This window comes from Camelus dromedarius, chromosome 6, assembly GCF_036321535.1.
Source record: "Camelus dromedarius isolate mCamDro1 chromosome 6, mCamDro1.pat, whole genome shotgun sequence".
In the NCBI taxonomy this organism is placed as follows: Eukaryota; Metazoa; Chordata; class Mammalia; order Artiodactyla; family Camelidae; genus Camelus; species Camelus dromedarius.
In genome coordinates, this window is record NC_087441.1 from 18,784,376 (window position 1) to 18,808,529 (window position 24,154).

At 41.2% G+C, this 24,154-nt stretch overlaps 1 protein-coding gene across 4 annotated transcripts in view; it reads right to left on the reverse strand.

The window, feature by feature from the left end:
* The window catches only part of UTRN (utrophin), a 457,624-nt gene extending 441,732 nt beyond the window's left edge, over positions 1-15,892 (reverse strand). For 2 of the 4 annotated variants that reach the window (XM_064486618.1, XM_064486616.1), the window contains exons 1-2: positions 15,753-15,892; positions 10,595-10,759 (exon numbers count right to left, since the gene is read on the reverse strand). In XM_064486618.1, coding sequence (XP_064342688.1) covers positions 10,595-10,673 — 79 coding nt within the window. In that variant the 5' untranslated portion in view covers positions 10,674-10,759; positions 15,753-15,892. Of the gene's footprint in view, positions 1-10,594; positions 10,760-15,110; positions 15,131-15,752 lie in introns of those variants that run through there. The other 2 variants (XM_010983720.3, XM_064486617.1) reach the window with 2 other exon arrangements.
* Positions 15,893-24,154: the final 8,262 nt, after the last annotated feature.

Here is a 24,154-nt window from a genome sequence, read left to right on the forward strand (position 1 = left end):
ACTTAAACTACTGCAGTGGCTCCCTACCAGAGAAAAAACCCAAACCCCTTAGCCTGCTTCAAAATCTGGTCCAAACCTCTCCCATCATCTACAACACCCCAGCTACACTCACCTACCAGCTACAGACTCAAAATGCATTGTTCGCTATCGACTTGCAACGCCCTTCCTGCACTGTCCACAGGGCTACCCTCCTATGCATCCTTCAAGGCACACCTCAACTTCCTTCCTCTTACGGCTCCCTCTTACCAGCCCTACCTCAGTTCCCTGCAACAAGGCAAAATCTTGTCCTTCCTCCTTCCATATTCCCACAGCCTGTGTACACTTTTTTTTTTAAAAAGTCTGCTTTTTTAAACCATGAAAATACGCAGTAAGCCTTTATTGAGCACTTACTGTGTGTGGAAACTAAGCTAAAGGCTGGCATCACAATGTCAAATTAGGAAAGCATGCACCCATACACAAGCAACAAGAGCCAGAAATAGAACTAGAGCGTGGACAAGAGGGAAGGAGATTGATTCTGGCGCTGTGGTCGATTGAAGAATAGAATGCTTTGTGCCATTTATGCTGATGTTTGAAAGATGGAGGCTTCCAGACTAAAGGGTGGGGAGGGTAGAACAATCAAGCACAGGAAACAAAGCAAGCCTCATCGCAAAGGCAAGAAAAGGACCACAGGCAGTCCTCACACGGCATTATCTGCCGCCCTCACAGGGTACCAGGAGTCGGTGGGACGGGACGGGGAGGGCAGGGCTGCTAGAAAGACAGGACCACATCAGACTTCCCTGAATGTTTGAAAATTTCATTCAAACATACATGCAAATGAGTTTCCCTCTCTGAGCAACCTGCCTTGATCCCAGGTCCCCAGAATGAGGTCTGTCCTACATCAAAAGCTCCATAAGGCCAGCCCGAGACAGAGGGCAAGCATGTGCATGCATTCTTCAAATATAAACACTCACCTAACTTCTAACAGGTTACAGCTCTTGAAAAAGCACATACAACTTAAAATAATTCAAGTCACTGATTTTTTATACATACACGGTATTAAAATGGGATTCAATATTTGATTAAGGGTCATAGAACTGTTACAGAACTGGCCACTGATACCACAACTAAAAGCACAAAAATAAATATATTTACATCTGCAGTATAACACTTTCCAAATGCCTATGAAGAAACTATATAGGGTAACAGAGTAAACTAGAGCATACATGGAGTTTTAGCTCAGAGCCCCCGGAAGGTGGCTTTTGGGTAAGACGAGGAGCCTTCAACACCAAATAGGGCTCGGATTCATTCTCAGCTCTGAGTCATACTTGCATTTCAAATTTTAAAAGGCAGTATAGTGCAAATCATCTACCTGATAAGAGGTTATGTTGATTGATAACCTTTGGGGTTCCCTAAGTGAAATTTGAACTGGCCCCCATACACAAAGGGCAAGGAGAGACCAAAGAAAGAGGCAGACCACTCCAGAGGTGACAACTTTGATAAGCAAGGGCACTTATATATCAGGGTTGTCTTGGGCGGCCACAAGACAAGTAGATCTCTGTCCAGCCAAAATCTTACAAGTTTATACAGAGCCTGCAATGGGATTCAGTCACATATACAGTCCAGATGGTCTCAATAACACATTACTCTCTCAAGGCTGCATCCTTGAAGGTGCTCCTAGTATGGGAAAAGTGGGCAGAACATATGTTTCAAGGATGAGGACGGGATGAGGAGCCCCTGATTGCCCAGATCCTGCTTGCAGGTCAACCAGCAGTCACATCCTCTTGATAACCTCCTCCAACAGGTTAATATCCAAAATATATAAAGAACAAATGCAATTCAATAACAACAAAAAAAATTAAATTTAAAAATGGTCAGAAGGTCTGAATAGACATTTTTCCAAAGAAGACACACAGATGGCCAACAGGTATGTGAAAAGGTGTTCGACATCACTAATCATAGGGGAAATGCAAATCAAAACCACATGAGATATTACCTCGCACCTGATAGAATGGCGGATTTTCAAAAAGACAAGAAATAACAAGTGTTGGTGATGATGCAGAAAAAAGGAAATTCTTGCACTTTGGGTGGAATGTAAATTGGTACAGCCACTATGGAAAATAGTATGGGGGTTCCCCAAAAAATTAAAAACAGAACTACCACATGATCCAGCAATTCTACTTTTGGGTATTTATCCATAGAAAATAAAAACACTAACTCAAAAAGATTATATGTACCCCCAGGTTCATTGCACCATTATTTACAAAAGCCAAGACATGGAAGCAACTTAAGTGTCCATCAACAGATGAATAAAGAAAACATACACTGGAATATTATTTAGCCATAAAAAAGATGGAATTTTTGCCACCTGCAACAACATGGATAAACCTTGAGGGCATTATGCTAAGTGAAATAAGTCAGACAAAGACAAGTACCTTATCATATCACTTATTCATGGAATCCAACAGATTGGTGGTTGCCAGAGATGGGCGTGGCAGGGTGGGCATAATGAGTAAGGAGGGTCAAGGGGTACAAACTTCCAGTTAAAAAATAAATATGTTCTGGGGCTACAATACACAGCATGGTGACTATATTAATAATAATGTATTGCATATTTGAAAGTTGATAAGAAAGTAGATTTTAAAACTTCACATCACACACAAAAAATGTTATAACTATGGTGACGGATGTTAACTAGACTCATTGTGGGGATCACTTCCCAATATATACAAGTATTGAATCATGTTGTACACATGAAACTAGTATATGTCAATTATATCTCAATTAAAAAGACAAAATAATTTTAAAACTGGTAATATAACAATTCACTCTGAGACATGGATCGTTTACAACTTAGAACCAAACTTTGTTTTTAAGTCTATTTGTTTCAGGGTAGATTTCACTGGTTTTATTTTGTGATCTATTTGTTTCAAATAAATCTCAAAAGCCTTCCTCCTAAGTGGTTCATTAAAATATACCCACACTTTGGTCAAAAGGTACAAACTTCCAGTTATAAGATAAATAAGTACTATGGATAAGTACAACATGATAAATATAATTAACACTGCTGAATGTTATACATGAAAGTTGTTAAGAGTAAATCCTAAGAATTCTCATTACAGGAAATAATTTTTTTTTATTTTTTAAATTTTTATTCTATATGAGATGATGGACATTCACTAAATTTATTATGACAATCATTTCATGCTGCATGCAAGTCAAATCATTATGCCTTAAATACATATACTGTACACCTTAAGCATACACAGTGCTGTAAGTCAATTACATCTCAAGAAAACTGCAAGAAAAAATTGTACCCAAATTTGCACATGGTCAACCTCTGAACCAAAGTCTCTGTTCCAATAAAAGTCATCATCCCACTCAGGCCTCACTAGGTGCTCCCTTTGTAAATCTCAGTCTTAAAACTGCTTCAGGAACAGCTCTCATTAAATTCTGAGACAGAATGTCAAATTCCACACAATGACATACAAAGAAGAAATTTATGCATCTCAAAACACCCTGAAGGTTGTTTAATCAATAAGAAATGAAGATCCCTTTCTGCATAACCAAAACCCTTCAGAATATAAGGCAAAAGAAAAAAATGTCCAATACCAAGAGATTCACTGCCTTTTTTGGGGGGGAGGGGTCATTATGTCTATTTATTTATTTATTTATTATTATTTTATTTTTTGTTGTAGATGGAGGTACTGGGGATTGAATCCAGGACCTCGTGTAAGCTAAGGATGCGCTTCACTACTTGAGCTATACCCTCCTCCCAAGAAGTCCACTGCCTCCTAAAATTACTTAGAAGAGTTTGTAAGCAGAAATAATCTTCAACATTTGACTACAGCTTTCCTCATTCCTCTGAAATGCACAGACCACTTTCACTTTGGTTCCAAGAGTCTTAAACCTGCCTCCTTTGTCCATAAATCAACAGCACTAAACAGAATAACCCTCGGAGCTTGTTAGAATTCCAGATGCTGGGACCCACCCCATGTGACTGAATCGGAATCCCAAAAGGTGGTTCTGACATGGGGCCTGAGTTAGCAACTCAATAGGGGTGGAGCCCAAAACCGGAATTTCAAAATAAAAGCATATGCATACATCTATGTAATTACTGAATTAATGTTAAATAACATGACTCACACACAGCCGACGAGAAGCGAGAAAATCAGTCAGTATTAACCTCCAAATGCTAGCCACCCTCAAGTCTTCTTCACATAAATGTCCCACACCAAAGTCTTAATTAGAGGATGGCATGGAAGAAAAGTGCCAATACCAAAACTATGGAATTAGAGAAGCTCTAAAGAGACAGCACTCTTTCAACCACGGTATTTATTTCAAAGTTGTGCCACTTTAAAGACCCAAAGTCATATTTTTTATTGGATTTCTCTGCTACAACAGAAATGTCATTACGTACTTTTTTCCTGTTCTTTGGGGGAAAATAATGTTCCATAGTTAAATGCTAAGATTACTGGACAGAAATCATCATAATCAGCCCACAAAAAAATTATTTTTTCATTTGGAAATACTCACCTATGTAAGTTATTCTCGATCTTTACACCTTGAGCTCCGTGACTGTGACAGACAAAACTGATCTGATCTTCTCTTCCCACAAATTGAGTTCTCAAAACAGATGTGAAAGTTGGACTACCCTAGACCTTTATCTTAGCTGCCAAATGAACACACACACACAATCCCCGTTATTAGCCAGGCTGGGAGAACAAGCTCCTTACAGAGAAGTCCCACAGAGTGTAAGTAAACCTCAGGTGTTTGGTTGTTCAAAGGCACCAGAGCCAAGGCCGGACAGCTACATGCAGGCTGAAACTACCTGCCTCCTGCACTGGACATATGTAAACCCAGGGGCAGACAAAGGAAAAGTGAAAGGACTAGATGCGGCTTAGATTCCTCAGTTCACAGCCATCCTTGAGTAAATATACATTAAAAACTCACACTGACTCATGTTTCAAATACTGAACGGACTGTATTTATTATTAAACAGCTAAGGCATACAAAAAAAAAAAATGGTAATAGAGTAAATACCTCAGCCTCCACACACACAGCTTGAGGGGAAAAAAGAATCTCACCAATACATCTGAAGCCACCTGAGTAATCTCTCACAACAAAATTTTAACTAATATTTACAACCGCTCCAATGATCTTGCATGTTCCCTTGTTCCCAGAAAATCATCCTAGTGGCATCTAGTTCAAATTTGGGCTCAGATAAGGTTCCATAAGGTTAAGCTTTCCATTCTGTCTATGGAATTAACGTACTTCCACTGCTTACAACATTGTCCACCATTCATGTTTTTCCTTCGGGAACGGATTGCCTACACAGCTTTCACAACCATGGTCACAGGTCAGGAGAATCATGAGAACACAGAAAACTTTTCTAGGCTGGCACTCCTTCAGCATAATGAGGTACAAACACAGAAAATATTTTTATGCGCATTACAAGAATAGCTGCCCTCCTCTACCCGAGTTGAATTTCCATCAAGGTTCCTGTCCCTCACCACAAATCCCCAGGGCTCATGGAAAAAACCAAACCTACTCAAAGACTCCCTTCAAAGCACAGGTATTTCAGCCAAGTAAAGCTTCAGGAAAAAAGAAAGAACTATTTTTCACAGTCCCTTAAACTCTTTAGGAAAATCCCCTCACAGATATTTCTTTAAATGAAAAAGAACTAGACCAGTGACTCCCTAAAGTACAACGTAACCACTGTCTTTTCTAATGAAAGGCCTCTGAAAGATAAACAAGTAAAGTAACCTTCCTCATATTTTCATAAAACCGCATCTTGTTAAGCAAGATTATTTTTATGCAAGCATAGCATTTTTTTAGGAGGCTTGCTATAAATGTAACCAGGTATGATATTCCATATTAAATAATTTGTTTTATTTTTATGTCACTGGCCTCTCCTTTCTACCCTCCCCCACCCCGCACCTCTACCAACTTTTTCAACGCCACAGATACCCATCTGGGCATCAGACCAGGACTTAAATAGTGCCAGATCGCAGTGCATCTGAAATCCACTACCTTTTTATAATCAGCCAGTTAAAAGCCTTGAGCAGCAGGCAGAGGGAAAGAGAAAAGGGAATTCACATCAGAAACAGATTATCAATTTCTCTACTCTCCACCCAGAAGAAGACTGCCTGTCCTCCGGTATTTTCCCCTTTGCTAACTCTTAACAAGGAAGGACAAAGACCAGAGCCAGTAATCAGAAGGGGAGCAGCAGGTTGTGTCTCCTGCAAAGGGCCCTCCCTTGGCAGGGCTCTGATGCCAGCCAGCAGTCTGGAGCAGCTCTGCCCAGGGTCTCAACCTTATAACTACAGTGGAAGAGGCAGAGGGATGTATGAACACAATTAATACTCTACAAAATTTGTAAAGAATAGATTTAGGCACAAAATGAAAAAGTCATCCAGCAGCAACAGAATAAGCTACCTTGTAAACTAGAAAACTGGGCACTCTTTAGAGGTCAAGTGCAGGGTTTCTGGAGCAAGATCACCTGAGTTCTCATCTCAGCTCTGGCACTTTCTAGCTCTGTAGCCTTTTTCATTGAATAAACATTCCTTGCTCACCTACTATGAGCTAGACACTGGGCTTGGTGCCACTGATGTATTGGTGCATGCTCTTGCAGAATTAAATTTTAGTAGGAAGTACATTAACAAACACACAAAACAAGAAAAGTGCCATATAGTGCATATGGGGAATTTAAATAAGGTGGCAGTCAAGAGTGACTGGGAGAGCTACTTTCTAAAGTCAGCAGGGAAGTTCTCTCATGAGAGGTGACAAGAAGGAACTCATTAGGCAAAGGCAAGGGAAGAGGAATGTGCAAAGGCCCTGAGGTAGGCATGACTGGGGCTTTGGAGAAATAAAAAGAAGGCCAGTGTGGCAAATTACTTCTGTGTGGCTCATGTCTGTCATCTGTAAAACAGGGATTATGAGGATTAAACTCTGAGCACCATATTTGCACACAGTATGTGTTCAATAAGTGTAAGTTGCTAGAATTATCATTGTAATTATCATCATCATCATCCTCGTCATCATCAGTGAGAGCCCATCACCGGAGGTGCGCAAGCAGAGTCTAGGTAATCACTGCACAGGCATAGCCGGGTCATGTGGCATCTTAAGGTTCCCTCAACAACTAGATCCCAGGATTACACAAGAAGAGAAAAGGTGAAGGAAGAAATGATAAAACTGTCACACTCAGGCTTCCTGCCCAAAGGCTTTTAAAGAATGCTTTGAATCATACAAAGATATAAAGTTTACTGACAATTCATTCAACAAATGGCCCTTTCCCATCTGAGAGTCTATGATTCAAATCCCTAACAGTCCAAATCCTCACCTGGAGCTAGCTGCCACAGCCTTTAGCCCTGAGGTCTACCCTCTTTAGGGCACTCTGAGCTAAAACTTAACACAACAGCGCTAAGAAGAACAGAAAAGATTGACTTATTCTACGTTAGTGGCATGAAAGTGTGTCAGCTACTGACAGAATAAAATAGCAGCAAGGCTATTCTTTGATTTTACATGTATTTCAAATCATTTTATTATTTCACCTTTAAAATGTTCCAAGCAGAAGTTTATGCATTACAGACTCCATTGACAACATATTTCACTTAAAAAAAAAATTCTTATTCTTGGCCTACTCTCAAAATATTTACTAAATTGTTAAGCTTTCTGAAGCCCACTGATTCAAGCTGTCAAAAATGCACTCATTGATGATGGATGAACTTGACTTGTATGTCTTCAAGTTAGAGAAGAACTACTTTAACCTGGCCCCAACCCCTAAATTATAAAGGTCATATTCTTTCCAGTTCTTCTCTGTAATTCACTCAAATCCAAGGCAAATGTACTACAACCATAAAGAAATGTGTAAGTTTTACATTCATGAAGCTATTTCATTATCTACTCTTGATATTTCAAATTTCTGTTTAGATGGTGAAAATAACTTTAAAAATGATTAAATCTCACACAGAGCATAAAGCAAATTCACATTGAATGAGGGCAATATAAACAATCCTAATACCTTAACATAAAATGCATAAATATTTTAAAATATTTTTATAATACCAGGCTTTAGACTGTTCAAACCCAAGGATTCCAGAAGGAAAAAGAATCTTTATAAACCAAGAGATCGAGTTTATCAGAATACTCTCAACATTAATTCTTTCCCATCCCAATCTCTACCCCTTACCCCACAACCAGTCCCCCAAAAGGAAGAAACCTAGAGGAACAGATTAGAATTAAAATTCTCTAACAGGAAAACACTCCTTTAAAAAAAATCAAAAAGCAAGAAATTCAGTACGGAACAGGTCCACGGAACAACTTTAAAAAATATACATTATAGGTAGATGATTCCTTTGACTTAATCTGAACTAAAAATCCCTCTTCAATATGTAAATTTTAGAGTACCATGAGAAATGACCACTATATGAATATCTACCTTAAAAGAATCAAAAAAGTGCCTTCCAGAAAGCAAGACTGGAACAAACAGGCCCATTCAAACCCAAATTTACCTACTTTTTGCAACATAATCCAGCTGAAAGAATGTGATTCAGATCTCAACAATGCAACAGCTATCTTTTCAATGTGTTTTGAAGTAGGTGCCATCAAAAAAAGAAGTAATAGTCACCGCCTTGGCATTAAAACACTCAAAGCAATTTGTCTTTAAAAATATTAAGAAGTAATACAGCCTCACTGAAAAGTTTTAGAAAGTACATATGAGCAAAAAGAGAAAAACAATCCCCAAATGTCAAGATGAGCACTATTAACATTTTAGTGTACACTCTGCTAAACTTTTTTGAAAAATATTTTTCACATAAATGACTTCATATTGCACACATTTTTTACTTAACAATATCAAGAACATACTGTTATGTTCATATGTATATATTTATGAATGTATAATCTACTTTATAAATACTCCCTAAATTATGATTTACTCAATTTTCAATACTGGATTTTTATGGTGATTCCAATTTTTTTCTGTAATAAAAATGCTATGATCAACTTTTTGCTTGTATGTTTTTGTGTGTTCCCTAGGAAGAAAACTCCAAACACAAAGCTACTCAGCCAATTAGCATGCATACGCTAAAAATACGTCATAATTTCTACCCAACTATCCCTCAATAGTGTATGAGAAGTCAGTCTTTTTAAATGACCATTTTTAATTTAAGGAATAGTTTCGAAGTTATGTGTACTCATCATATATATATATCTAGTATTTTTTAATTTATATAATTACTTTTTTATGGACATGGCTAAAGTATATAGTTATAAATAGCAAAGGGCTTACTATAATGGAGGTTGACTCAGAAAACTACTTAAGAACGTAACTCCTCACAATTTACAGATCATGACAAGCAGGGATACATTACATTGTCTCACTTCTATCTTCCTCCTTGTTACATTTACATATTTCTAGATATACATTCTGTACGCTACATTAATAATCTCTTATATCTGCATAGTACTTTATGCTACTGAAGAATTTCAAACAAAAAGAATTTGGGAGGAATAAAACATCCTCGGAGCATAATTTAAAATAGGGTACTAAGCTGTATCCCTAAAAGATCCTTCAAGTTACATAATACTTAGCTACATACGTAGAGCCAAGACTGTAATAACCAAAATCTTTACCAATCAACCGACACCAGTTTTATGCTGGGAAATGTGTATCTTAAATGTGTATCTCTGTTAATTTAGAGCTGATTTTCAGTACATATTTCTTTTTGTTCAGGGCATATTTCTGCAGATTCATAAATAAGAAATAACTTCCTAGCATAATATAAAGATGGTTCATACAGCTAAAGCAGACTTTAGGTTCCTTTTATGGTTTTAAAGTGTCACTGGATGTAAGTTTATATCCCAAAGTAACTCTCAAAGTTAGTTAAGTACAGTGTTCACACCCAGGGTGGAGTTCTGTGTAATTTTCAAAACTTAGAAAGGCCTTGGCTGCTCAAAAATATCTCCCCTTAGAGTCTACCTCAGATCATATTTGAATCTTTTTTAAAACAATGAAATGTTTATTCAACAGGTCTGGAGTGGAGCCAGTGCATCTGCATTTAAAAAAACAAAAAAAAACAGACTTCTCAGTTGATTCATTTGTACAGCCAGAATCGAAAAGCACTCAGTTTTATACAAAGATTGGAAGACATTCTCAATTTAAATGTGTATATGAAAACTATTAATCTGTTTTAGTCTGATTTATTAGATTATTTAGGTGAAAACTGTTCCTTGAGAAGGTTCGTAAGAAATTTCAAAAAGGGAAGCACAGGTGGGGGACACCTTTTGGGGGCACTTCCTACTTTAAGCCTCATTTTTTAAGCTGCATTTTTGTGTTCAAGGGGCAGCCTTATAAATGAACAGTATTCAACTATGGGTGGCAGTTTCACCAAGCAAGCAATGCCAGTCAACATACCATGAGACCAAGTTGGGTTGAGAAACTAAAATAGGAAAAGCAGAGATATTCTATTACCTTGTACAGTATAGTAGTCATGTGTCAGAATTACGTTTCTCAAAAGAAGTTTGCCTTACAAGAGTAGTACAAAACAAGCCGGAAAAAACTTCTAAGTAGTTTATGCATAAAAATAAATCACATTCTTAAGCTTCCATCACTTACCAGATCTGGACTTAATGATGTCACTGAACTCGTTCTGCCCATCGTCAGCCCTGGCCTCATGTTCACCATACTTGGCCATCTTAGCCGAGTTTCAGTATAATCCAAAGATTTTACAGGGTCTTCTTTTTAAAACTTTCAGTTTTCTTTAATGATCAACATCAATACCTAAATGAAAAATGTAAAGTACCAATTTGAAAATGAAAATATGACTATAATGTATAAGTTGCCATGTAATATATGACTATATGTATAATGACTATATAAATGACTATGCATATTAAGTTTTATATATACATTATATATAGAGTCAAGTACAATTGTATATAGTTATACATAGTAGCCATTCACTCAGCAAATATTTATTCAGTCCCTACTATGTGTAAGGCAGTGATCTGGGCAATGGAAATATGACTATCAAAAAGACACACTTATTTACAAAACAGAAGCAGACCCACAGACGTAGAAAACAAACTTATGGTCACCAGGGTGGGGAAGGGGGGTGAAAAGGGATAAATTGGGAGTTCGAAATTTGTAGATACTAACTAATATATATAAAATAGATAAACAACAAGTTTATACTGTATAACAGAGGGAACTATATTGAATATCTTGTAGTAACTTATGGTGAAAAAGAATATAAAAACGAATATATGTATATTCCTATATGACTGAAGCATTGTGCTGAACACCAGAAATTGACACAACATTGTACACTGACTATATTTCAATAAAAATATTAAAAAAAGAGACAGCCTCTACTGTTTTGAAATTCATAGACACCAAGCAATTAATCATATAATGAATTATTTCATTACAATACTGATATGTTACAAATGTACAAAGGAGAAGCATAGAGTAATATGAGCATACAGCAGAGGAATCTGACCTGCCCTGGGCAATTAGAGACTTTCTTGAAGGAGTGACTTTTGAGTCAAGCCTTCAAAGATGAGATGAATTTAATTAGCAAAAAAAGAGAGGTGGGAAGAGTAGAAGAGGCTCCCATGTGAAGTGGCAGGAAGAATCATGGAGCATTCAAGGATCTGAGCAAAGGCCAGTGTTTTTGGAAAGAAGATAGACAAGAAAGATCTGTTGAACTAGGTGAGGAAGGTAGACAGGACCAGAGACAGAGCATTGTAGACCATGTCAATGCTTTTGGATCTCTCTTTAAAGAGCAGTGGCAATCCAGAAGGTGGTTTTAAGCTGAAAAGCAACACGACTGTGGCCTAAATAAAGGTAGATTGAAAGAAGTGGGTGGGCATGTAGGATATTAGATATTAAATAAAGAATGTTCATAGGATTTGGGAAGTGATTGGATATGAGAGGTTCAGGATACTGAGGTGCAAAATGACTGCCCAATTTGACTAGGGCAATTGAGTCATCCACTGAGCTGGAGAACAGTGGAGGATGAGCCTCTTAAGGAAGAAATAATGAGTGTGAATTGGATTTACTGAATTTGAGATGCCTCTGAGATATATATATGTATATGTGTGTGTATTATATATATATAGATATAGATATACATATAGATAGATATAACAAAAAAAAAACTTGATCTCATTAATGGTCTGAATTATATATAAATCTGGACAGTAACATGCTATATGCATTGACACAGATCTTATTCTGGAAAATACATCATGTGAATTCTGCTGAGAATAGATACCCCTCAAAATAATTTTAATCTTTAGTAATTAATTAGCCAGAGGCATCTTTAAAATTTAGGATAGAATTGAGGATTCCACCCTGCAGAACCACCTTGTAAGAATGTCAACAATAGAATGCTTTCTGGTACACAATGCCCCAACAACCCAAGCAGAATCAGAATTCAAGTTTAAATTCAACAGCTTGGCTATATCCTAACAGCCCCTTAAGGGCACCCTAGGTGCCAGTTAAATAAATTAATCATTTAATTGGGAATATAATAATCAACACATCCAAATATTACTCTGCAAATAACAGACATTAATTCACATATTACAATAGAAATCAGAACCAGAGCTTACTGCTAGCTAGGATTAGACAACACAGTTCTTTAATTCAAGGACACACCGTATGGCATTATTATTTTTTAATATATTTCCTTTTACATATTTATGCAATATTTAGAAGTTTTCATGTTTTATAACATATAACATTCAAGGAAACACTATATTATTTATAAAAATATAAATACATAAAATATTGTTTTTTCCTTACCAGTTAGGAAAAGGCTGTGTTCTAGTAACAAGGAGGGCAAAGTTACCTTAGAAAAACATTTTAAGTGTTGAAGTGTTTGAGGCAGGAGGTGTGGATATAGCTCAGTGGTAGAGTACATGCTTAGCATGCACGAGGTCCTGGCTTCAATAAACCCAATACCTCCATTAAAAAAATATTTTTAATAATTAAAAAAATAAAGTGAGGCAGATGAAAACTGTAGTGGACTGCTAAAGCTTTAGGAACAATTTCTTCTCCAGTAGGGAGGCATATATAGGTTGGATCATCAGTCTGCCAGATTCTGTGAGAATATAAAAACATTTTTCATTTTTATATTGTCACTACTGTTATACTTTATGGATTATTATGTAATTAAGTTCCTTTGGAAGGGTACACCACTATAAAAGATTTGCTCAACTCTTGTGTATTTTATTATATTCAACAATCAAACGCATTGTTCAGAAGAATGCACATAAAATTTTATTCAGGAAAAAAAGCTTTACTCTACAAAATTCTCTTTACTTGAAAGCAACTATTCCCTTGGAGAGCTATTTTTAATGTTCTCCTTCATATCTGGTCTTAGCCAAGGGTCTTCAATACTTTCTCAAGACGTTTCCTATTCCACAAAAGAGAAAAGTAAACTGTTTGAACACACAGAACTTTATTTCATTTGTATATTACTATTCCTTCATCATCATACTTGATTCTGCCACTCCTGAAGATAATCGCTCAAATTTTCTCTTCTTAATAATCAAAATCCTTCACATGTTACAAAGATACAGCAGAAACGGAGATCAGAGGACAAGAAAAGAATGAGAAGAAGGGAGTATCACAGAAGACCATTTTACCAGTGACACACAGCCACTGACTGCCACTTGTTGCCACTAACGGTCAGGGGTCGCCAGGTTGAGTACCATATGGCAGCAATTTTATTACTGGTTGTCAGAAGAAAGGATCAAAGTTTCATCACGAACAATGTGTGACCCTCCACTTACACATCTATAGTATAGAAGCCAGGTGGTCTGCCACACCAAGCTAGGTGAGAACAAGAATAAATGAATGGGATATTGCTTTACAAGTGTTCAGCCCTTTACAACTGTAACTTACTGTTACCTCTGCTCTATCTTCTGTTTCCTCATAATGATGTTCTGCAAAGTTTAGCCAGCTCTTTCTCACTGAAACCCACACTGGACTCTACATTCACCAATTCTTTCTTCAGAACATCTCTGGCTGTCATATGGACCAGAAGCCAGGAGCGTGTGGCCATAAACCTAGGTTGAAAGTATGGAGGATGGCCTTAAAGGAAAACTAATGTTATAATTTTCTTTTAATTTTGGAAATTACAAAATGTGAGAATACAAATATGTTTAACAATGTGCAGTTATGATGGAAATACAGTGAAAGCCTTAGGCAAAAAACCTATTCATTCATTTACACTGGGAACCCAAACCTAAGAATGTTAGAGATTCTGGAAAGGGAAGCCCAGAGGGCCTGTTTGCCGCTGTGCATGAAACTTAGCGAAAGACACCGCCCAGGGTCAAGAACTGCCATTCATTCTCGGAAGCGCTCCAAGGGAAGGTTCATACTGGTGTGATTAATACTGAGTAAAGGGGCAATAAATTTAGGTAAACACCTGAAGGAGAGTTAAAGAGCTGTCTCATCGGCTCCATAAATGTGGACCAGGGGGCGGGGAATGACTCCGCGTAAGCCGTGGTCCTCGCCGCCGGGTTCTCTGGAAGCTGAAGCACCCACGAGCTTCGCATTCCTGCAGCTCTCGCCTGACTCGCGGCGCTATCGGCAGCCTGCTTCCTCCCGGCCACCAGCAACCAGCCCAGAGGGGCCCACCCACCCGACTTCCCGAGGCCCATGCAAGTTACAAAGGAATTGGTGCGGCTGCTGCCAGGTGTCCCAGGGGCCACGAGCTCCCACCCGGACCCCGGGAATCGGGACTCCCCCGAACTCGGTTCACGCCGGCCACGGCAACTGACCCTCCCAGGTGACCTGGAGGCTGGTAGAGAGGAGACTCTCCCCGGGGCATCCCAGAGAGCGGGGCTGTTAGATTAGACCCGGAGCTCCCCAGTTCAATGTAAAGCAAAATGGGGGGGCCCTGGCTCTTGGAAGTCGGGCACGTTTTCTCCTCCCCTTGAAACAACCCTGGAACGAATCCCTCTCGTAATCTGGGGCTTGGAGAAAACATTTTACTTTTAACAGCGTGCCTTGTAAAAGTTGCATCGCCTAAAATTAGCGTTGTCCTGGTTTTTAAAGTGGCTTTGGCAACCAGAGCCTCGGAACTGGAGCCACACAGGGGCATGAATTACCTTACCAGCTGCAGCAAGAGATGCCAAGGGTCCAGAAAACCAGAAGAGGAGACCGCGCGGGACTACGCACGGAGTGAGCGCCCCTCGCCCCCTCTCCAAAGCCCCACCCTCGGGAGCAGCAACGGCCCGGAGTTCAGCACGTTTCCTGCCAGGCGGATGGCTGGGAACCCTTCCCCACCCTGTCCTTGCGGACACCTCCGGGCCCCGCCTTCCCTGGGCTGAGTGTGTGACAGGCCCTCCTAGGAAGCCACGTCCCCTCTTGGAGATCACTGGCCCACTCACCGCGCAAGGCACGGATGAGTGACCCTCTCATCCCAGAGAAGAGGAAAACTGCGGGAATCGAGAAGCCCAGAACCAGTCGGGGGCGTTTGGGTCGTTCGCTACTGAACGGATCCGCAGGACCTTGTCCGAGCTCTCTCCACTTTTCTGGCATTCTCTATCCCGCCGTGGGGAACTGAACGGAGATTACGAGGAAGGTGCTCGCAAAAGTTGGTAACATCTTAGACTCAATGTTGAGAAGGAGCTCGGGACGCTGATCCTAGGTGCAGAAGCCGCAGAAAAGTCCATCCCCCCCGCAGCCTACACCCCATTTCCCCGGGGCTGTGGTCGCATTACCTAGCCGGAGGCGTAATAATGCATGGGCTTACCTGCTCCGTGACCCGCGGGCCCGCCTCGCCTGCGGCCGCCGCCACCGTGTCCCGGGAGGGCCGAGGGCTTCCGTGGTGTGTTCGGGACGTAGTAAGCGCAGGGGTGTGTGTGAGTGTGGGCTCTGTGCGTCGGTTTTTTTTTGTTTTTGTTTTTGTTTTTAAGGAAATATGGAAAACCAGACAAGATTCAAAAGAAAAAAAATTTTGACACCCGACTGAAAACGCCCCTCACTTGTGCAATCTTCCTGCCCCGTAGTTCCGCCAAAAACCAAAAACAAAACAGTCCAAGTGCAAACCTGGAACGGGCGCGCAGGCACCAAGTTTGCCAAACACTAGAGTTTCCGTCTGCAGAAATGACCCGAAAGAAGGGGGGCACCGCTGCCCGTGATTCCCCAATCGGCTTCGGGAGCCAGAGGCTCCTCCTCGCCCCTCGGCGGGAGAAAGCCCGCGGCAGGCTGCGGCTGCCCGCTCCCCGCTCCCCTCCTCTGAGGAAAGGCGACTCCACAACTTCGTGCGCGAGCGGCTCGCTCCTCGGGCTCCTCCTCCTCCTCCTCCCCGCCGCCGGCCTGCCCCTTTGTTGGAGAGGGGAGAAGGGTGCCGGAGGCCGAGGAGGGAGGGTGGGGCGCAGGACCGCCGGGGCGCGCGCTGCCGCCCCCGGGAACCGGCTCGCGCCCGGGCACCCGGAGTTCGCTTTCCCCGGGAGCCGCTGGCCGAGCAAGCCTGGCCCGCTGCCCGGCGTCGCCCCAGAGCAAAAGCTCCCCCTCTGCTCTCCCCCTCCGCCGCCGCCGCCGCCGCCGCCGCCGCGGGGCCGGCAACTTTGTTCCGGGAGATCAGCCCCTCTCGGCTCCGGGTTCGGCCCGGGCCCGGCCCAGGCGGCCACTGCAGGCTGGGCTCCGGGAACGTGGCGCCGGGGGTCACCTGACCGCGCGCCCCGTCAATCAGCGCCCGCCCGGCCGGCAGCAGCCGGTCTAGCGCTCGGCTAGCCTGGGGCGGCGCGCCCGGCGCGGCTCCGGGAGCGGGCTGTGCGTGCCGGGAGCCGGGAGCCAGCGTGGATGCCTCGCGCTGACGCGATCCCCTTTATTCAGAGTATCCGAAAATGTGAGTCACACCCCCTCAGGCAAACCCAGGCTCTAGCTGGGATGTTGTTTTTTTCCTCCTTTAGGCGAGGAATCTTCATTTGCCCGTACACTCACCCGTCTCAGTGTGTTGACGTTCAGGAAATTCTGGTCCTACTTCCAAGGGTATATTCATTTTATATAATTTTCTTAGTGTCGTTTTTTTATATTAAGAAAAACTTGAAATTTAGTTCTACATTCGTTCATACGTACAAATAGTGTTTGCGCTGACTGTCTATTCTATCAATATACAAACACACATCTATTACGGAGTCTGTTTCAAGGCTGAGGGGTTGGTCGAATAATATCTGGGAAGAAATGAGTTGGTTGTGTGTGTGTGCATTTTTCTTATTTATATACTTCATTCCCGATGTGTTCCTGAAATTCTTTTACATGATTATCACACTTGGAAGATGACAAAAAAAAAAAAAAAAAGAACCAGCAACCTAAATTCCTAGTTCGTATAAACAAACAGGAAAGGGTGGTGGTTGATAAGGAGGCTCTGGCTTATTGCTGGTTTAATATTTAAAAGCTAAACATTTACGAGTTAGTAAAGATGAACCACTAGGAGCCTTAGAGGAATTTTTCAGAAAATACTCCCTAGTCTTTTATCATTTACAAAGCGGGACGTTCCGCAGTCCCTATGCTGTTGGAGAGGGGGGATCCTGAAAGACAGTGCTCCTCATAAAGTCTCTAGCTTAGCTTCCTTCCTTGGGGGGGATTTCCTTCACATAAGCGAAATAAAATCCAAAAGATTCATGGGAAATGGGTATCATTTATTCATCCAATTTCATTCATTCATTCATTCATTCATTCATTCAACAAAGGCCAATTTGGGGCCTGCCAGATCCGCTGGCACTGTGAATAACGCAAAGATAAATCTGATAGAGATCTTGCCCTAAAAAGCTTCAAATCTAGAAAGTGAGATAAAACAGGTAAATAAGTAAGGATCTGTAAGATTAGTGATAAGCGCAGGAAGAAAAGGACAGAGCAAGCGCTATTTGAGTCTGGCTGGATGGAGGGGGACCGAGCTTTCTTTTAACTGATAATTCTACAGACCCTTAAAGCTGCTCATCGAGCGCTGTGTCCTGGTTGAGCTGATGGAAACTCAGATTTCTCCCTTTAAAATAAAACCACTTGGGAGTGTTTGAGGATTTCATTACTTAAAATTATGTAAGTGAAAAGCACTTCGGAATTTCAAAGTGCTACACAAATATTAATTTAACTCAGGATTTTAGAAAACATAGTCATTTGGGGACCTAGAATTTTTGAGTTTTCAAGCTTTGAGAGGATGTTTAGCTGGGCTTCCGGAAGGCCCTAAGGAAAGGGGCATATGGGCCAATGGGTGCCATCTGTATGGAGAGTGACTCCAGCCACACCCAGCTTCAGTGGCCTGTGGTGCCTTACTTGGGGACTCGTGCCCTATCTGTTTCTAGCCCTTCTTCCCTCACCCAGAGACTGATACACCCTGTAGGCCATGGGCAAAAGAGGCCAAAGAACTTCCTTTTGATGGGATGACCAAGCCGACCCAAGCTGGTCCTGCTCCCCGTTTCTTTGTAAGTAGAGAAATCACATTTAGTGGGAGATTTTGACCCCAGAGGACTGCGTTTCCATAGTGCAGACAGTGTGGTCTTCCTCCACAGCCTGAGAGTGGAGCTTGGGGAGGAGGCGAGAGTAGAGGCAGATGAGCGGGACGTGGGTAGCAGTTAGTGCACCTGCAACCAGCATTCCAGCTGCAGACCGTGCAGCAGGGACATTAGCCTGCAATAGGGTTCTGTCTGTCCTCCCCAAAGATGGATGTAGAGCATTCAGAGAAAGTGATGGGAATGCCGCCCATTAACCCTGACTCTGAGTGGCCCCACAGTCACCACAGAACAGTGAAAACTCAAGAAAACTCAGCTGATGTCCCTGGGATAATGCCCTGGACATAGGAGAAAATATGATGATATGAGTAGTGTATATATAGATTTATATGCAAAGATATCTGCATATGTAGGGGTATATAATATAGAAAGACTTGATTCAACATAGATATTGTTCATATACAGGGAACTGCATCTTAACATAAGAGACAAAAACAAAAACAAAAAACTTTCTTTCCAAATTTAATGCAAGAGTTATCTAAATGCAGTTTCTCTCTAAACGATAAAAACACAGGGAAATACACAATGTTTAAAAAAGCAAGGCACTCCTTCAGTTTTATCCTTGGTGTTGGCTATGAGTAAATCCTCACATGGAAGCATTTAAGAGAGGGACATAAGGTAGAGAATTTACCTTTTCTTATTTTTTCAGATCAAAAAAGTACAGCTCTGTGGCTTACATAACAATACTAGAATATTTGCTAATTATTGTTGCTAAATTCTTCAGTCAAATATCTAATACTTGTACGAGTTAAAGACCCCTATAAACAAAATTCTTTGTGATATAACTAAAAAAGCAAAAAAAAAAAGGTATGAAATTTTTAGAGGATAATTAGCACAAAGCAGAGGTTCTTACAATTTAGTAAACTTAAGAATCACTGAGGAATACATTTTAAATTCAGATTGCCTGCCAGCTACCTGAAATTCTGATTTACTAGGTCTAGTGAGTCCCAGGAACCTGCAGTTTTAGCAAGCAACCCATGAGGTTAGGTCAGGGTGGTTGGGGAACCGCACTTTGAGCCACTATTCCCTATTTGAGGGGCTGGCCTCAAATAGGCCACTTTGGATGATTGGATGGGCCTAGAAATTGCCCTACAAGAAAAGAAATCCATACTGGATCAAGCATAATTTTGAAATACCCACGATTAGCCTTAGCTCTTTGCATTGAAGTGTTTCATTCAGTTGTGGATCACCCCTGAGATTATTAAAGGTCATTCACACCTCAGGAGCATTCTGGGCAATTCAGTCTGCTCTATGGTACAAAGCCCGCCCAGATGCTCTGCAGGGAAAGTCTGATGGCAGGAGGGCAGGGAGGAGAGAACCATTAAGGGTATGGGAGCTGAAACACAGGGTCCAAGGAACCTAAGGACTAAGCTGTTGGGGAGAAAAGAGCAACTGACATAAGAGAATAAAGGAGGCTTGGAAATAGAAGGAAGATGAGCAGACAGGAGAGGGCATAAACCCAGACCAACTTCTTCACCACGTGCCTGCCCACTGACAACCAGAACTTTCTTGAATCAGTCGAAGCAAGAGTGGGCCTTGTGTTGAAATTATCGTACTTGTTACTTTTACTTGGTTTTGTTTACTTTGTATAATTTCATAATGTTGGCACTGGAAGGGATTTTACAGTCTCTCCTTCAACCCTCTAATTTTGTGGGCAAAGAAACAAATGAAATATGCAAAACTGGCTAGGGAGTGCATTTAGGTAAAACAGTCTATTGGCAGAAAATGTCCAAATTACTAAGAAGGGAAAAGAAAGCAAAACTATGTTATGTAAGTTCATTGTTAACCTGAAGAAGGAGGAGGGCAGAAGATGGCATAGCTGAAAGTGAACAGGCTGGATTTAAGTTACCTAAGTGCCAAGTATCATATTGACCATTATCAGCTGTGTGAGCTTGTGGAATTTAACCTTTAGCTTCCTGTCTGTGAAACAGAAAGAATACCTTCAAATGCTGTTGTGAGAATCAAATGAATTACTTAATATAAACCATTTATCACAGTGTTTGGTGCCTTTTAACTTTTATTTTGTTCCTTCCCTTTTCTCTTAATTCAAGAGGATTTGCTGCCATTATGTCATCGTCTTCATTCATTTAAAAAAAAAAAAAATTCCCGGAGAGCTCATTATCTACTGAGGGACTGTGTGTGCAAATGGGAATAAGCCACAATAGCTGTCTTCAAAAAGCTCCTGTCTGGTGAGAGAGACCAACACACAGACAGACAATTATAAATTAATACGGGTGCACCAGTACAGCCAAGAGGTAACATGAGCCCGGAGAGGGACACGCAACCCAATAGGAGAACAGGGGGTATCAAGAAGTGATACCTGAGTTGAGCCTTAATGGACGAATAGGGATCATAAAGGACAATCTATTGTCTTGCCTGTACCAGCATCTTTTCCTTTCTTTTGGAAAGAACGTTACCTCTTCCTTTAGGCAATTGCTCCTCTCCTGCGCCAGTCAAATTTTGTGGGGCTGTCAATCACTTGTCCACCTAGCCTTGGGGTGGGCTTATGACTCAGGAACAGCTAATCACAGGCCTCAACCCCAGTCTTAGCAACTAACCTAAGAGAGAGGTTGGGAGATCCCGACTAGGCCCATCTGAGTCCTTCCAGAGGAGTTTTCACAGTTAACACTGAGAGGGAAAAGTCTCTTCTCTTTGGAATCAGTCCCACAATCCCTCCACACTCCTCTCTTGCTCCTACTGCTAGCTGGAGTTCGATACCAACAGAGGAGAAAACAAAACTATCACCCAAGTTGCTGAATATGTATGGGGAAAGAGACTCGAGGATGCAGAAGTCCTTGTTTCCATGCACAAAGGTGGTGCCCTTTTTATAACTCCCTTTTTTCTGAATGTTAAACTGTGTTAGAATTCTATCACTAGAACTGAACAACCCAGTCTAATACAAAAATTAACCAGCTAAAGGGAAGGCCTAAGTGAAGGCCCGAGGGTAAGAAAGAGCAGAGGATATATAGGTGTGGTGGTGGGTGCAGGAGGAACACTTCCGTTCGCTGAAGCCCTGCTTGATCCACTCAGTTCTCCGTGGACAGTGCTAGACACGCCAATTCACATACATCCACTACCTTAGCCTGGTAAGGAGAGGGATCACCATCTAGATTTCCAGGCCGTGCTCATACATTTCATATGCCCACATTGTGCACTAGCTCCCCCGCCCCAAACTCCAGTTGGATGTTGCAAATGGAATGTGTCCTAAATCACAGCCTGCCTGGCAGGAGCCATAACCCTCAGGCTAGCTCTGCCTGCTTCCTTGCCCAGGCCCAGGATTCAGGTTCCCAGATGAACCCTTAGGTCCACTTACAAACAGACATGCCCCCTGACATTGAGAATCCTGCCTGGGCTGTGTTCCTCCTGCTCCAGGACAACAGGAAGGCTCAATTAGGTGAGGGCAGTGTTCCTGATGCCCCTCTGGAGGGCAAACACTAAAGTGCCCAGCTGACTGATTCAAAAGGGACCTGCTTTACCACCCAGGCTATCCCCATGGCCCCTCTTTTCCAGACTCCTCTCTCTGCGCAGCAGCCTCTCTGTACTGTGGGGAGACGGCCAGTGTGACTTAAACCAGAGCCTGACCAAGTTGTGATGTTAACCAACTGGCCCTCCTTTATCAGCCATTTTTTCAATCTAGAAACTCTTTTAAAGTTTTCAAATGGTTGCCAAACTCTTCTGTGTTCTCCCCCTGCTTTTAAAAGACGTGTTACCACATCAGTTTCCCCATCCCGTGTTACCTGTGCCCAGAGGACAGCGGACACCTTTCCCCTGGAGAACTAGCAGGGGCCGCGGATGCACTGGTCAGTGCCTCTTTGGTGATTATTGGGTGTTTCCGGTCACATGGACCTGAGGAAGAGCCTGAAGATCTAGTCACTGTAATAAGGTAAAATATTTTCACAGTTTATTGGTATTATGCAGACAATTTTAAGTATTGACCATTTAAGTAAATTCAACTGTTTACAAAATAAGGGCAAACTGCTTTTTGGTGTAGTCACAATCACCACTGATTTCAAACTAGTGGCTGCCTGCACTAGAGTGAAATTACCTCACCACGTCAACTGTACCCTTCTCCAATAAGCATCTTTAGCCGTGTATCTGCTCTTTGCAAAGAAAAGCAAGGTGAAGGTGTTTTCCATTTCTGTCATTCTGCCGAAGTACACCCTGCTTAGACACAAGGAGGCGTCCCAGAGACCTAAGGACCTAAGGAGGTCATCAGTCAAGTCACATGTGCTGCCAGAGCCTTCCTCAGAGAACACTTCTAAATTAAAACGAGCGCCAAATTCTTGTTTGCATTTATGATCCTCTCACATCATAAAGTTGTATTTTATGTGTAAGAGACTAACGTTAAAAAGAACAGATGCAGGCTCAACAGGTGAAGTTTGCATTCTTGCTAAATGGTGCCCATATGATAACAAATCCTGATATCTGAAAAAAGGTTCCCTGTATTTCAAATTCAGAGAAATGGGCAGATTTGTTTCTCATGCAATGCATGGTAGTATGTGGATGGTGAACTTAAAAGAATCCGTGACACAGCATTAAGTACCATATTTACATTTAGAGTAGCAATTGATTTCCATTAAAATAACATCTGTCATATTAAATTTATGTTGGTAATCTGAATTAAATATGTGATTTTTTTGTATTAAGTTTGTGATTTTTTTGTATTAAGTTAGGGGTTTTCTTGTTTTTGCTTATATACATGCACAAGAGCTATAATTACATTTATACACATTTAAGTAATATTATAATTAAAATAATGTAACTCACTGCCAGAAGTCTATTTTATTTTTTCTTAAAAAGGGATAGAACTTTACTCAAGTTTGAAAAATATTGGATACAGCTGTGTTAAGATTGGTCAATAGGATCATAGACTTTTATAAAATATTATCAGAAAAATCAAAAGCCCCTGTAAGTCACTGTGTTTGTATAAACCTAAATTCTTGAAACTCTGTATCATCAAAAACTCAACTTCAGTGACTTCCAGATAAAGATGGAGATTAAAAACATCATCTAATCTTGCTTCTTCCAAAACTCCATTGAAATTGCACCTAAGAGGCTTATTGTAAGGCATAAGACCACAAGATAAAGATGACCATGACAACAACAAATTTGAAGAAGGCAAGTAGATGGTCAATTGGAAATTGACTTTACAGGCCTGAAATGACTAATTATGTCAGCAATTGGGGGAGGCTGAGAATAAATGTGATTTCCACTGAAATCTTAGCCCCCAAGCCCAGGAATTGATGGCACCAGATACCCTGGAAGAAGAGGGTAATGAGGAGATGATAAAAAGGATTGACTGTAAGAAGTAGTTAGATCCCCCAATTCCTTGGCCCTCCCTACACAGCTGGGCAACTGCCTCTCCCCAACCCCAACAGAAGATCAGAAATATATTCTCTGGATCAGGGAAACCAAGCCATGGGTAAGGGAACTATGCCCAAAAGGGGGGAAATTGAGTAGGAAGATGAGCAGCAGAGAAGTGATTATAGCTGGGTGTGGTAAGACCGGAGGAGACAAGATATCTAAATCTTCATCTTCATAATAGGAAGTCAGTAGATAATGTCTAAACCTGAAAAAACCAAGCAGTAACTTTACAAGCTTGTTCCTTAGAGATATGGAGGTAATATCAGAAGAGTATCTTTAA